Consider the following 13,808-nt stretch of genomic DNA (forward strand, 5'->3'; position numbering starts at 1 on the left):
CAATGTAACTAATAAACATTAACTTAAGATTTCTAAAAAGCATGTCGTAAGAGTTCCAGGTCCTAGAAACCTAGGCCCTTTCTTCCTTACTATCGTGTCACCAGTTCCTGTACTATAACTTAGGCATTTCAAACCTGGTCACAGGGGAGACGCTTCCCCTAGAGTTTCTGCCCTGGAAGACCACGATTCCCTGGGTGTAAAAGATAAGTCTGTGTCTATAAGTGAGGACGGGATTCTTCACTGATTTGTAATGCATGCTGCTGGACCACACATTTTATGAAGTCTAGGTGTAAAACAAAATGATGTATTATTTCATTCATTTACTCATTCATCCATTTCATTAACTTGTTGAGCACCTTCTATGTGCCAAGTACCATGCTGGGTGCTGGGGACAAGATGAAGAACAAGGCAGGCATTGCCTTCAAGGAGTTCGCTGGGTTGTGATTTCTTATCTTGAAATTCAAATGCTTTAATAATTTGGAAGCGTGAACACACATTTATAATTACAAAACCTCACTGAACTACAGACATGCTAGCTCCTGTTTTCCAGTGTGTGCAAAAGGCGAAATCCTTTACATGGGTATTTTACCTGCAGTGCTAAATGTTGCCGAGTATTCAGCAAAGCCACTCCAATCTTCTGGGCTTTTTATTCTAATCAACTCATTAAAGTCAAGCTCCTGGTGCAGACAGAGCCTTATTAGTCCAAAGCACCAAATAGTTATTTTGAAGAGGCTCTTGTTGACACTCTAGGTCTGTAAGACAACAGTCATGAAGTTGGAAATGCAATTTTTTAAATAGATAAATCGGCCTGTTTAAAACTGGCATTTTGTGAATCCCAGGTTAGGTAGAGACTATAGCTTTTCCAAAAAGTGGGAAGCATTGCTGACTACAATTCCAGAAGCTGTAAGCAGGCTACTCTTACCTCTTTATATAACTAGTAGCTTGGAAGACTCTGGACAATTATCTGTACTTCTGAAAGATCCTTCTTTGGCAACCTGGAAGCAAAAGTTGTTTTGGAATTTGATTTCCCTCTCTGAGAGGGTCACCAGTCGGAATAAGGGGTCAAATACTATTCCAGCTCTCCCATCCACCAGCCTCTGGAAGGGGAGATAAAAGTAACATGAATTTTTTTAGAGCAATGAAACTCTTGAATTCTTCATGATTTACAATTACAGTGCATGAATGTACTTAATGGCCCTGAACTTAATGTACTTAATGATACTTTTAAAAGGCTAAAATGGTAATTGTATGTTATTTGTGTTTTACCACAATAAAAATAATTTTAAAAATTAGAGTAGCTGTTCAGAGATTTAGGGGGGTGCATGGGAGTGAACATTTTATTTTACTGAATTGGCAAGGCCTCAAAAAGTTGTACGGAAGTGCTTGGAAATGTACAGAAAATTCACCTTTATTAGCTCCTCTTGAAACAGTTTCACACATCTGCACACTGCCAGATGACTGATCAGCTCATTCAGGCTAAGGTAAGACTGATGGCTCTTAACTGTCACAGGGAGTAGCCACCAGTCAATTGAGAGAAAGCTTTTAGCTAGCACCTCTACTAACCCACAGATTTATGTCATAATTATACCCCTGCTCCGAGGCAGACACAACAGAAATTGCAGTCATGGAATCACAACAAGGGAAGAGACCTTTAAGGGTCATTTAGTTCAATGAGCCCTCTCAAGCTTCACTCTTGTTCGTGAGATTTCAGTCCTCCACTCTTTGAACACCTCTAATAGCAAGCAACTCCGTATTTTCCAAGACTACCTAGGCTAACTTTAAGCAGAAACCTGGTTTCTTAAAATTTCCAATCATTGTTTTCATTTCCATCCGTTGGCAAATGGAAACACGCTTGCATTGAAGAATCTATCCTTGTTCCCCTGAGGAAAGTCTAATTCTTTTCTGTGTGATTTTAGTATTAAGTGTACTTGATTTATTCTTATTCTTTTAAAAGTGTTAATTTTCCACCAAATGGAAAATATTATTAATCAAACACACCCTTCCTGAATGGAAGTAGACATTTTGCTGTATTCGCTTCTTAATACGAGCACCCTGGAGGTTAAAATGCCAGAACTCGATTCAGGTATTTGAACGATGTTCATTTTAGACACAATGGCAGGCCAGCAGGAAGACAATGTGAGAGCGGCCATTCATGTGAAATACAAAACCCTCGGCCGCTTTCTTCACCTACCCAAAGACTTAGCCCTGCTATGAAACCAGGCCTGCAACTGCAGCTGCATAGAGTAACAGGGTAACAAGGAAGAAGAGATGCACTGGGCAGCAGCTCAAATGCCTGGCTGGATCATAATGATTGTGTTTGTGAACTAGGGTGACAGGAAGGCCCACCACCTCTGAGAGTGTTGCTTTTAAAACTAATTATTTTGATTGCCCAAAAGATTTATGTTTACGATATAAAATTTAGAGACAAAAAAAGCCGTAGATTTCCCAAGTTAACCATTTGGTATATTATTTATCCTTTCATAGTAAGTAACCTTGGTGATTATATTTAGTGGAGTTACTTGAAATAGATCGTTCAGTTTTCCTATAGCTTTTGTATGGATATATTACTCTTTACAGCCATACAAATAAGCACTATTGGTGGTAGTTGGAGTATTTACAAAAGTGGAAATATTTGGTAATTTTATTTGAAAGTGATCTGCCATGACAATGTAGTTCTCTTTGGCCTGGGGCACCCTGTATAGAAGCACGGCTTTGGATGATTCTTTGATGTGCGTGGGTTCAAGGCTCAGGAGGGCATTGCTTACCACACACCAAACCATAGGCCTTCTCAGGATTTCTTCAAAGAAATACTAAACGATCCATTGGACAGAAAAGTGCAGCTTTGTCTAATGACCTAGACTGCCTTTTGCAGACTTCTAATTCTTTTCTTTCCTTTCTCTTAGATGGAGCGACAAATGTCAGTGAACTCCAGCATCATGGGGATGCAAGGTCCAAATCTCAGCAACCCCTGTGCTTCTCCCCAGGTCCAGCCAATGCATTCAGAAGCCAAAATGGTAAGTAACAGTTATAATCACCCTTTCATTATTCTGTGACTTTTTCTTTTGAATTTTACTCTGACTCGAAAACCTTAGTTAAGCTAGGTGGAGGGCTCCATCTTTGTTTCGGTGAATGAAAGGCAGTGCAGAGACTGCCTCTCTTTTTGAGGATGTTTGTTACAGAGCCTTGGTGTCAGATAATCATGTAACAAGCACTCGATTGGCAAGTGGTATTAATGAAAGGAACATTTAGGAGTTTTGGTAAATCCATACAAGTTGGGGTAGGATATACTCAAGCATGTATATATTTGCTCAACATGTGAAATAATAAAAATAATACAAAACTACTCATTCTTCAAGGTAGTTACAGTTTCAATGCCACTCTTCCTGTCCCCATATTCATTAAGACAGAAGCTTGATGCTTAAACACACACTGGTATGAAAATGTTTTGTGTTTTCTGTTATATTGTCAGAAGTGACATTGATTTGAAAGGATGACAGCCTTATTTTCTTGCAACCCTTACTGAAAGGCATGATTTCAGGTGAAAATCTTCAGTGATTTTTAACATATGTTACATGTTTGCAGTGAGGTCAGTCTTTCCAATCACAGATAGAGTTATGCATCTATATTCTACCAAATACTAGCAAAACCAATGCAATACGTGTCTGTCTTTGCAATAGAAAGTAAGCTTGGTGATTATATTTAGTGGAGTTACTTGAAATAGGTCATTTAGTTTACATGTAGTTTAATTCTCATGCCACAATTAATAAGGTATCGCATGACTACAAAATACACTGCAGCAAACTTTCTAGCATCTGATATTGGGTAAGGATAGCTTGTGCTAGAAGTTGGAGATTAATCTGGTCTGCTGACTGGCAGCATTAGAGACTGTATCTGATGGTTGGTGTGAGGATGTTGTTGACAGTTCTGAAAGTTAGCCATCAATTCCTGTGCAGGGTGGAGTCAGACCCAGTGACTTCCTTTTCAATGTCAGCAAGAGTTTTCTCATGCCTGCTTTGGTCACTTTCTCTTGGAAACTTCACGCATTTGACTTGCAGCTTCTTGACCCGAGGAATCAACTGAGCTCCCAGTGTTGGCTACCTTGGGCAAATAAAATCTGTGGTCGAGAGAGTTCTCTTTACTGTGCCACAGTCCCTGTGATGTGCCAAATGGCACCAGCATTTGCAGCAAAGCTCGTTAAATCTTTTTGGAATGGGCAAATATTTTTTCAACTTGAGCCCTGCTGAGCCAAACCAAATACTTGCTGGCAGAATAAAGTTCAAACTGGCAACTGTTTTGGAGACCAAAGTAATGCCATATATAAAAAAAAAAAAAAAGGAAAGAAAAGAAAAAATGAACTGTGAAGGTACTTAAGAAAAATAAATGTAAGTTCTTCATGTATATGAATAAATACTCAGGGTCTGTGTCTGAGATGTTACTCCCTGTGGTTTACTTCGGAATCTTCTTATCTGCTTCAGGGTCTGTACCTTTTGGAGGGACCTTCCAGATAGATATTAGGTAGATTCTAAAACACAATTCCAAACTGAATTTCTCTGCCAGTTGATTTTCACTGGATTTTATGCCACTGCTTGACTCAAAAGTGTCCTTCTTCTCTTCTTGCTGGCAAAGAAGGAAAATGCTTCCAAAGGTGGTGCAGGTTTATACTTATTTATACATATGAAATAAATCATATGATTTGGCAAATGAATAGTGAATCATGTCAGTTGGAAACAAAGGGAACTGGTCTGTACTTATAAAAATAGTTTTACCCCACAAATGTTTGTTGGGTTAAATTTACTGAGTAAGCACACCACGAGGCTGATTCATGTTCTAAGAAAATTAATATTTCCAGGTCCACAGCATCTGAGCTAATGAACTCTTTCATAGGGTTGGGGCTTAGGGAGTACAGCTATTCTCTACCCCAAGCTCCCACCTCTACCCCGTTATTGCCAATACATCAATTTGAAGGGAAAAATGGTAGCATTGGCTGCTCATGTTTGAAAGAATAGCACTGGAAAAATCTTAAGTGAATTTGAATATGTCACTCAGCATCTCTGTTCTTATTATGCTTGCATTTTTACTGGAGAAATCAGTTATTGCCATATACTAACCATACAGTATTTTCTAGCAGCTTTGGGCTGCTCAGATAAAAAGCTTTTACCAAACACAAAGTAGTGAAGGAAAAAAAACTTGCACGATTTTAATGTCAGCCAGAGCCTCCCCAGGTTTCTCTGAACTATGGGCTTTGTTGTTCTATGCCTAATTTTCTTCCTGTGTAAGACTGGAATGGATTCCAGATTTCAACTAAAACTCTTGTTTCACTGTTTTCAAGGACTTTTCCAAAGGTCACACATGGACTATTGTGATGAATGCACTCTGCAGGGTGTGTTCACAGAGCACAGAAGTAACCAGAGAGCTGCAAGGGAGGTGTTGCCCACACCAAAACACTGCAGACTTATTCTCCTGGGGACAGTGCTGTCAGAGTGTCCATTTCAAGCTCCCTGTTGGCCACAGACAAAAGCCATTATCCTAAATCTCTGGCGAAACTTGGAGGTCTTGGAAGTGGACAGAAGTTTAAGACAGGATTGCTTTAAATGCACAATTTTGTTAGAATTTTTCTGAGTAGTGATTGCCCATTAGAATGCATCTGTTTTCTTTGCCCCAAATTAGTAATTTCTATTGTGAGAGCAAGCAAACCCAGTGCCTTTATCAAGTTCTCCAGTCATTAATCTAGGACATCCTAGATCAAGAAGCACATGTGCAAATCTTTTGATTTAATGTACATTAGTATCAATGTACTGTAGCCACATCTGTCCAAGCTATTTTTATCATAATTCTGGCTAATTATAATTTCATTTTATGGATTCATTTTCTGAAGAATTAAGTCAACAGACATGGCTTCACGATGCACATATTGGATTTCTTTTGGGGGTCAGAGCAGACTCAGAGCTCTGAGAGCCCTCTGTCTTTCTAACCTCTCAACATCATAGGCTCTTCCTTCTAGATTCCTGGGAGCAATGCGTGTCTTAGATGAAAGTGGGATCTGCTGGAAAGAAATTCACTGACAGATACCTGGTGGACATTTTTAACATTCAAAGGGGAAAAGGAGGAAAGGAAGGGGTAGGGGAAATGCAAACCATACTGGGACACATTTCCAGTCTCTACAGCATGCAAATGATTCTGTAGTAATGTGGTTATGGTGTTCTCAGAGTTATGTAGATATGTGTTCATTTCTATTTATGGGAATTAGACCAATTCTATTAAGCTTTGAAAGAGGTTTTTGTTTTTATTTTGAAGAAACCAGTAACGATTTGGAAGCTAAATAAGCAGTGAGGGTTAGGGGTGGAGACGCGGCCATACACCTGTCTTGTGTCTCATTAACTATGAGGTGGCTACTACTATATAGGACTGATTAAAATGATGGAGGGCTCTGACTACTCTGCCCAGGTTTCACCTTAAGTTTATTCAGAGTTAGTGAAGGCTAGAGAGTGTTGATACTAGGAATGACAGTAGGAAAAAGATATGTACAGGTGTGACCTGATTTTCTCCTCAGTACAGCCCCACAACAGAGATATTGTCCCTGTTTGTTTGTTTGTTTGTTTGTTTGTTTGAGGCAGGATCTCACTCTGTCACCCTGGTTGGAGTGCAGTGGCATGACTATGGCTCACTGCAGCCTCGAATTCCTGGGCTGAAGCAATCCTTCCACCTCAGCCTCCTGAGTAGCTACGATTACAAGTGTGTACCTAGCTAGATTTTTTTATTTTTTTGTCGAGACAGGATCTCACTATGTTGGCCAGACTGGTCTTAAATTCCTAGCCTCAGGAGATCTTCCTGCCTCAGTCTCCCAAAGTGTTGGGATTATAGGCATGAGCCGCCATGCCTGGCCTATTGTCCCCACTTTACAGCTGAGGCAACTGAGGCTACAAACAGTTAATAAAACTGGCCCAGTGATACAACACTTAGCAAAGACTAAAGTTTCAGACTCCAATAACAAAGCTTTTTGATCACAACATTGATCCTTTGGATAAAAATATCATATGGCTACCAGATAGATGTCAGTAACCAGCGGATTAAATCAGATTCCCTTGGGTTAATTTATATTTACATAAAAATGGGAGACAAGGATGGCAAGGATAGTTTATACCTCCAAATAACCTGGAAAAGATGTAGAGTGGTTAGCAGCATTCCCTCTTGGTTTAAACAGGACTCTGTAGCCTCACTAACTGGTACAGCTTCACTGTTCTTTATCCAAACACATTCTTGTCTTGACTTTTCTTATTTTACACTTGTGTCTCTCTCAATTGATTGAAAACTCCTTGAAGATGATCTTTGCATCGTGCAAGCTCCTTGTACTGAGAAAGGCCCCATGAATGAGAAATGAATTTAACTGAGTTTGAGTTGAGTTGAATTAAAATAATGGGAAGGAACAAACCCTAGCAATGCTGATGAAGGTGGGATGAAATGGGATAAATCCAGATGAATTCTAAGCTAAGTAATCAGCCTATCAAGAGTAGCTGACTTCATTTGATTTCTTTGAAAAATACCTAAATCTGTCATTTTTTTTTTTCCTGGAGAGAAAAGCAGTATGTCTGTTCCTTTGAAAACAGAAGTTGGAATGTCTTTGTCCTCCTTGGAGTTGAGCATCAATACTAAATGCTATTTCTTCCATTGTGTTGGACTGGTCATGCTGTATTTTCATCATTTATTGTCAATACCTCGTCTATAGTTAGGTTTGCAATTTATTGAATAGATACATAAGTACATGCATTAATGAATCAATGAAAGAAGCTAAAAGGATGGGAAAGACAAGGCATCTTAGAAATGGAGACTACTTAGTTAGAACCTTCTCCAATTCCCTCTTTTCACAAGTGAGGACACTGAGGCCCACTAAAGATTTAGGGAGATAAAGCCATATTTTAAACACAAAACTGGACCCTGAGCTTGGGCCTTCACATTTCTACCTAGAATTGTGATTTCTCTGACAGCTGCACTGACACATTACTAACAGTGCTTCTGTCGGCTCGTGGTTTCCTCCGCACAGCCTGGCAGACAAGAACTAGGGAGGTATGGTGAGCAATCCGTGGTTGCATATCCACTTTGTTTTGAATGTCAGTCTGGGTGTGTTTGTGTTTGCCTTTCCCCTCCCTAATTATCGAGCTGGATAACCGTTTGCCTATGGTGCCCCTTGGCCACCCATTGTCCAACAGATAAATCACAGAGGAGCCTGGCTCCAGATGGAGTTGCCTGGAAAGCTTATACACATGAAAATACAGTCTCCAGGTAACATCTCTCTGGCACTCCTGAAAAATGCAGTTCTTCGATTTGCCTATTTGCTTTAATCATCCCCAGCTTCACTTCCTAAAAGTCCAGGAATAAAAAGCAATGAATGAATAGGCTGTCTGCTTCTCAGAAGCTTTGTGACCAGAAAAGAAGTGCTATTGACTTTAAAGAAGCTCTCATCAACTTTTGAATCATGCCAGCAGCCATGTGACCCTGTAGCCTGTGATCAAAACATGATGATGATGGGCTGAAGTAAGATGACCACGTTTCTCAGAATGCTCCTCCCTCATTGCTGTGAAAACCACTGTCCACCATGGAGATGAATAGGAATTACGTAAGATTCCATGACAACAGCAGCAACAATAACAATCTACAGTCTCACTCGTATGTATGCTGTGTCTCACCTTAAAAGCGATTTTCCTTCTTAAAACACCATGGTAGAGAGTAGTTATTGCCAGCCTGAATCAAGCACTTATGTACGTGGTAGGAGCTATGTTAAGCATCTTGCAATATATTCTCAATTTTTAGAACCATTTGATGAGGTAGATATTCTTTTTTCTTTCTTTTTTTGTTTTTTGAGACATCCTGCTCTATCAACCAGACTAAAGTGCAGTGGAGGGACCATGGCTCAGTGCAGCCTCAAACTTGCAGGCTCAAGTAATCCTCCCACGTACTAGGTGGTGCAGCTAGTAACTAGGACTGCAGATGTGCCACCACACCCAGATAATTTTTTTTTTTTTTTTTGAGACAGAGTCTCCCTATGTTGCTTAGGCCCATCTTGGAACTCCTAGGTTCAAGCAATCCTCGCACTTCAACCTCCCAGACTGCTAGGATTACAGGCATGAGCCACCACGCTTGGCCCAGATAGTGTCCTTAATCTTATTTTACGAGTGAATAAACTGAAAGGTTGGGTATGTTGTAGAGCATGCAGTTGGTAAAATATGGTCTGGGATGTGAACCCAAGCACTGGGCTCCTGGTTCTAGCCCTTAATTGTAATGTTTAGTCAGCAGTAGGGATTGTTATCCTGTGAGTTTACATTAGTAGAACACTTTATAAATTGCAAACTGCTTCCATGTACATCATATTGTTGGGGCTTCATAGCAACCCTGTAGGATCAACAGGGAAAATTACTATGCTTGTTTTATAGACACAGAGAGGTTAAGTGACTCTTCCAGGATCACTCAGTGGTATAACCAGGACCTGAGCCCAGGTCTTCTTTGATTTTTGTCCTGTTTCTATTATATCATGCTATCCCTGGCGTTCCCATGGTAACTTATTCTGAATAAAAGCATGCCTTTATAAAAATAAAGCTCAGTTGTATAAAGTAAGATTAGGCTCAAATTAGTAGCTCAGGCCCCACCACCTCTTTGCTTATGCCTATTAAACGCTCTAGACCTCATCAACTAAATATTGGAGAGGAGTCTTCTCTAAATCTCTCTCTGGCTGAGACAAGTGCTGAATTTGAGTTTAGCTATTGGTATTAAAGAATTAAAAGAAATAGCACTTTGAGACTAACACTGAGAGCCAACAGAAACCCCATCTCCTTTCTGCTGGCTAGAAGTATGACGTTTTATATGCCATTGCCACTTTGCCCATTTAAACTGTAGAAAGTTTAATTTAGGAATATATCGTGTCATCTTAAAAATAAAATGTAAATGATTAGATTATGAGGTCATTGATAAGAGAAGGGCTAGCAACCATCTATTTATATTTCTACAGAAAAGAATAAGTTCTTACAGAGTTTGTATTCCATGACCTGATCAGAACTCCAAATACACGAGAATATATTGATTATGTGTCTTGAAAACAAGAATTGAGAGATGATTAATTGCCTATGAATCACCAAATTCCAAGACAGGAAGGGAGTTCAGGGATTCTTTTGGCAAAATCCTTTCTTTTGAGAAACAAAAGGCCTGAAGTTCAAGTTAATAACTTGTCTAAGGTCAAGAAGCTAATGAATGGAAGAAGGAGAATTAGAACCCAGGTTCCTGATTTTGAAGTGTGTTGAACTTCCCTCTGTATATACTATCAAGTTTGATGGGGAAAGTCATCCGCTGGTTGCTGTGAGAGTGGCCTTTCTAAGGTGATAGCTTATGAAGCATTTTCTGCAATTTGGTTATTGAAGCGAAGTACACAGGGGTGAAAGAGGCCAATCAGCTTTTCCCTTCTATGTCAACTGGGAATTGAAGCTGATCATCAAATTCCCCCGAAGGAATGGGCTCAATTCTCTGTGATTCTTCCAGAGACTTGGTGGTCTTGACTTGGCTTATTTGCCAGCCAGCGTATGAATACATGCTGAGGATTTCATCCCTTGGCACCTAGTACAAAATGCCTTGGTTTTGCTTGTCACCAACCCAAATCCCCATGTTTTCTCGCTGTTTTCTTTGTGCCTGCATAGGTCTTCCTCGGGTTCTAGAGCTCCACATCATGCTGGGTGTGGAGTGGTGAATGAGCCCACTGCTCACACAAGCACAGAGGGGTTTTGAAATGCCCCTTTCCATCCCATCTTTTCTCTGGGCCCTACCTTCTCCACCCTCACAACCGGCTCCTTGTACACACACTCAGACATTCTCCTAGGACTCATTGTCTTCTCAGTTTTATTTCTTTCTCTTTCTGCCAGTATCCACCCTGTTTTGGTAACCACGGCAACTGGTGAAATACAATCCCAATATTTGCTAGCTGCCTCTGTCACCCAGCCCAGCACGCGCATTGCTGGGTCTTGTTTTTATGTTTGTTTAATGTTCCTGAGCCTGAATTCAGATGCATCTGGGCAAAAAAAACTGCATATGGTTTGGGTCAGAACACCCCCTCTCAGACAAAGTTTTCAAGAGCCTCTTTCTTGTGTATTTGTGGACGTGTGAGCACGCGTGTGTCCCTGTCTGCTTTGGAACATTGTGCGAATAAGTTCAGCTGTGTCAGAAAAGCCAGGGAAAAAAAAAGGAAATTTAACAATCTTGTTACAGGGAAGTTCTGCTTTGCAGAGATATATTTTGGTCATTTTCTTGGAATGTTTGTAGCTTACACTTCCAAGATTTTTGCCAGCACAGCTAATAATGAAAGTTTGCTTTGCACTTTGGGATGATGATTCTGTCTTGCTTTTTGTGTGTGTGGGGGGGGGGCGGGGGGGGAAGCACAGAAGATCTATCTGGAAATTTGTGCCTTGATAGGGATGGAAGGTGGGGCATTCGGGTAGACAGAGGAGGCAAAGTTTTCCTAAAGGTTTAGGGTTGTTTTTTTTTTCTTAAAACCCAAGAATCCAATCTTGAAGTTTAAACTACAAAGAGTATGTTTTCCCTTTTGATATCCTTTTAAAATTGTCTTTTTATCACTTGTTTGAGAAGCTGGATTGTACTAAATGATTGTTGTATTGCTGTAGTGTGAATAAGATGAATCATTAGCTTCACAGGATACTTAGGTCCCAGACAGTAAAGGCATGCCTCAATTATTTTTATTTCAAAACTGTATACACAGTCCCCAGGACAGAAGTGTTCAAGGAGGATGAGATTTTAATCCAACTGTGGCCTTGTATTCCAGAGATTAAAAGTGCAACCAGAGAGCCGAGTCAGTAACCTTGATTTCAAAATAGAGCCAGGATCTGAGGTGTAAGGAGCACACTTGGGTAGAATTTCAGAGCTGGTAAAGTGTTTCACATGCACCCTTTTCTGGAACTTCCTTCTCCCTTTTGGCACCTTGCATAGGAACATGTTGCACCCATGTTTCCAAGGTACCTGAGCCTCAGTTTGGTCCAGTGTTCCTGCCAGCCCCTTCTCCTCCACTCATCTCTGCACACCATGATCTCGCTCCAGGAGCCCCTCTCAGGAGCTCGGCATTTTCCTGAGGGCTTCTTGCTGCCTCTGGCTGCCCCGCCTAGACTTGCATACAATCCCTGTTTGCTGCTGCAAACTCCACTCCTTTTGTCAAGACTCAGCTCAAATGTACCTTTCCTGTGAAGTCTTCTTGCCTTCCCCAGGTGGGCAGGAGCCATGCCTTCTTCTAGGACAGACTCCACTTGCACTGTTTGTCTCTTCCTCATGGAGCTTTACTGTGTTGTCGTTGTCCATGGACCTGCCTCGCCGCCAGCCTGCAAGCTCCATGAGAGCTGGGGCCAGTTTGATTTGGCTCCGTGTCCCCAGTTTGCCATCTCTCCTGTACTTGCTAGGTGCCCAGTAAACATTTGCTGATAGAATGAAGGAAGAAAAGTCTGATAAACTAATTGAGATGGTGTTACTGTGATTTAATATGTCATCTCACACTGTGGGCTACTTTTTAAGTTCCAGGGAGAAGATAAGATTTACATCATAATTTAATTCTACCATTTAATCGTAATGATAGAATTCAAGGACCCATGATAAGTAGGTGGGAGAGAGACACGGAACAGGTGTGAATTCTACCCAAAATTCCCCAGATATCTACGTTGGTACCTGGGGGCTCTGCCAGCCACAGTCAAGTGCAGCTCTGCAGAGAAGCCCTGCATGAGGCCTCTTGACCCCTGGTGTGGCACCATCTGAAGGTGTGGTGGCCTTATATCAAATGCTTTAGCACTTTAGTACTGAAATCCCCTTGCTGCAGGCCCAAGGCTTCAGTAGCTCAAAAAAAAAAAAAAAAAAAACTAACAAACAAAAAAAACAGGTTAATGGATTCCGGTATAGTTTTGATCCAAACACATAGGTGTAAACTAAACTTTTTGCCTTCAATACATAGAGGCAAAGGAATGTGTTAAAATGAAAATTTCCTTTGCCTTTTTTCTCTGTTCATATATGTAATACATCAAAATTGGGTTCACACTAAATATACAGTTTATATCATGCTTTTAAAAATTTTATGAGTATTTTTTCCTATCAAGTGCCTTTTGAAAACATTTTAATAATTATCTAATTTATCTTATGGGGTATCACTTAAAAATTGAACTATTTCCTCATTTCTATTTCTGGATATTTGAATTTTCTCTACTAGAAATAGTCCTTTGATTATAAAAATTAGAAAGACAAAAAAAATCTGAAACTAATTACATCTTTACTTAGTTCCTTAGGATAGATTTTCAGAATTAGGATTAACAGGTCAAAGGGAATAAACATTATAACCCTTCCAAATTTCTTAAAATTTACACTAAATTGTATTTATTTCTATAATACAGGAGGATGTTCATCTCACAGCATTTTCAGAAATATTTAACATTATCATTTTAAGCAAGATTTTGCCAATTTTTGTTTGCATTTCTTACATTATAGGTAATGCTGAAAGTTGTCTTAAATATTTTTTGGCCGCTTGATTTTATTCTTTGATAAATTTCTTTACTTTAAGGTGAAGGTGATTTTTCTTTTTTGTGGTCGGTACCAGAATCCAGGGAACTAGTAATAGAGCAAATTGTCCTTCCTCTGCTGCATTTTGAAAATTCTTACTAATTAACCAGCTTCGCCACCTTACTTTACTAATTATACTTTCATTCTCTAAGACTAAATGCATAATTTAAAATACACTTAATCGTTTTTTTTGTTTTTTTGTGTGTGGATTTTTTGTTTGTTTTGTATTA

General features: G+C 39.9%; 1 protein-coding gene across 7 annotated transcripts in view; it reads left to right on the forward strand.

The window, feature by feature from the left end:
* CREB5 (cAMP responsive element binding protein 5) overlaps positions 1-13,808 on the forward strand; it is a 415,936-nt gene that overhangs the window by 311,957 nt on the left and 90,171 nt on the right. For all 7 annotated transcript variants that reach the window (XM_063708435.1, XM_055347246.1, XM_063708434.1 and 4 more), the window contains one exon: positions 2,904-3,014. In XM_063708435.1, coding sequence (XP_063564505.1) covers positions 2,904-3,014 — 111 coding nt within the window. The remainder of the gene's footprint in view (positions 1-2,903; positions 3,015-13,808) is intronic.

Source organism: Gorilla gorilla, chromosome 6 (assembly GCF_029281585.2).
Source record: "Gorilla gorilla gorilla isolate KB3781 chromosome 6, NHGRI_mGorGor1-v2.1_pri, whole genome shotgun sequence".
NCBI lineage: Eukaryota > Metazoa > Chordata > Mammalia > Primates > Hominidae > Gorilla > Gorilla gorilla.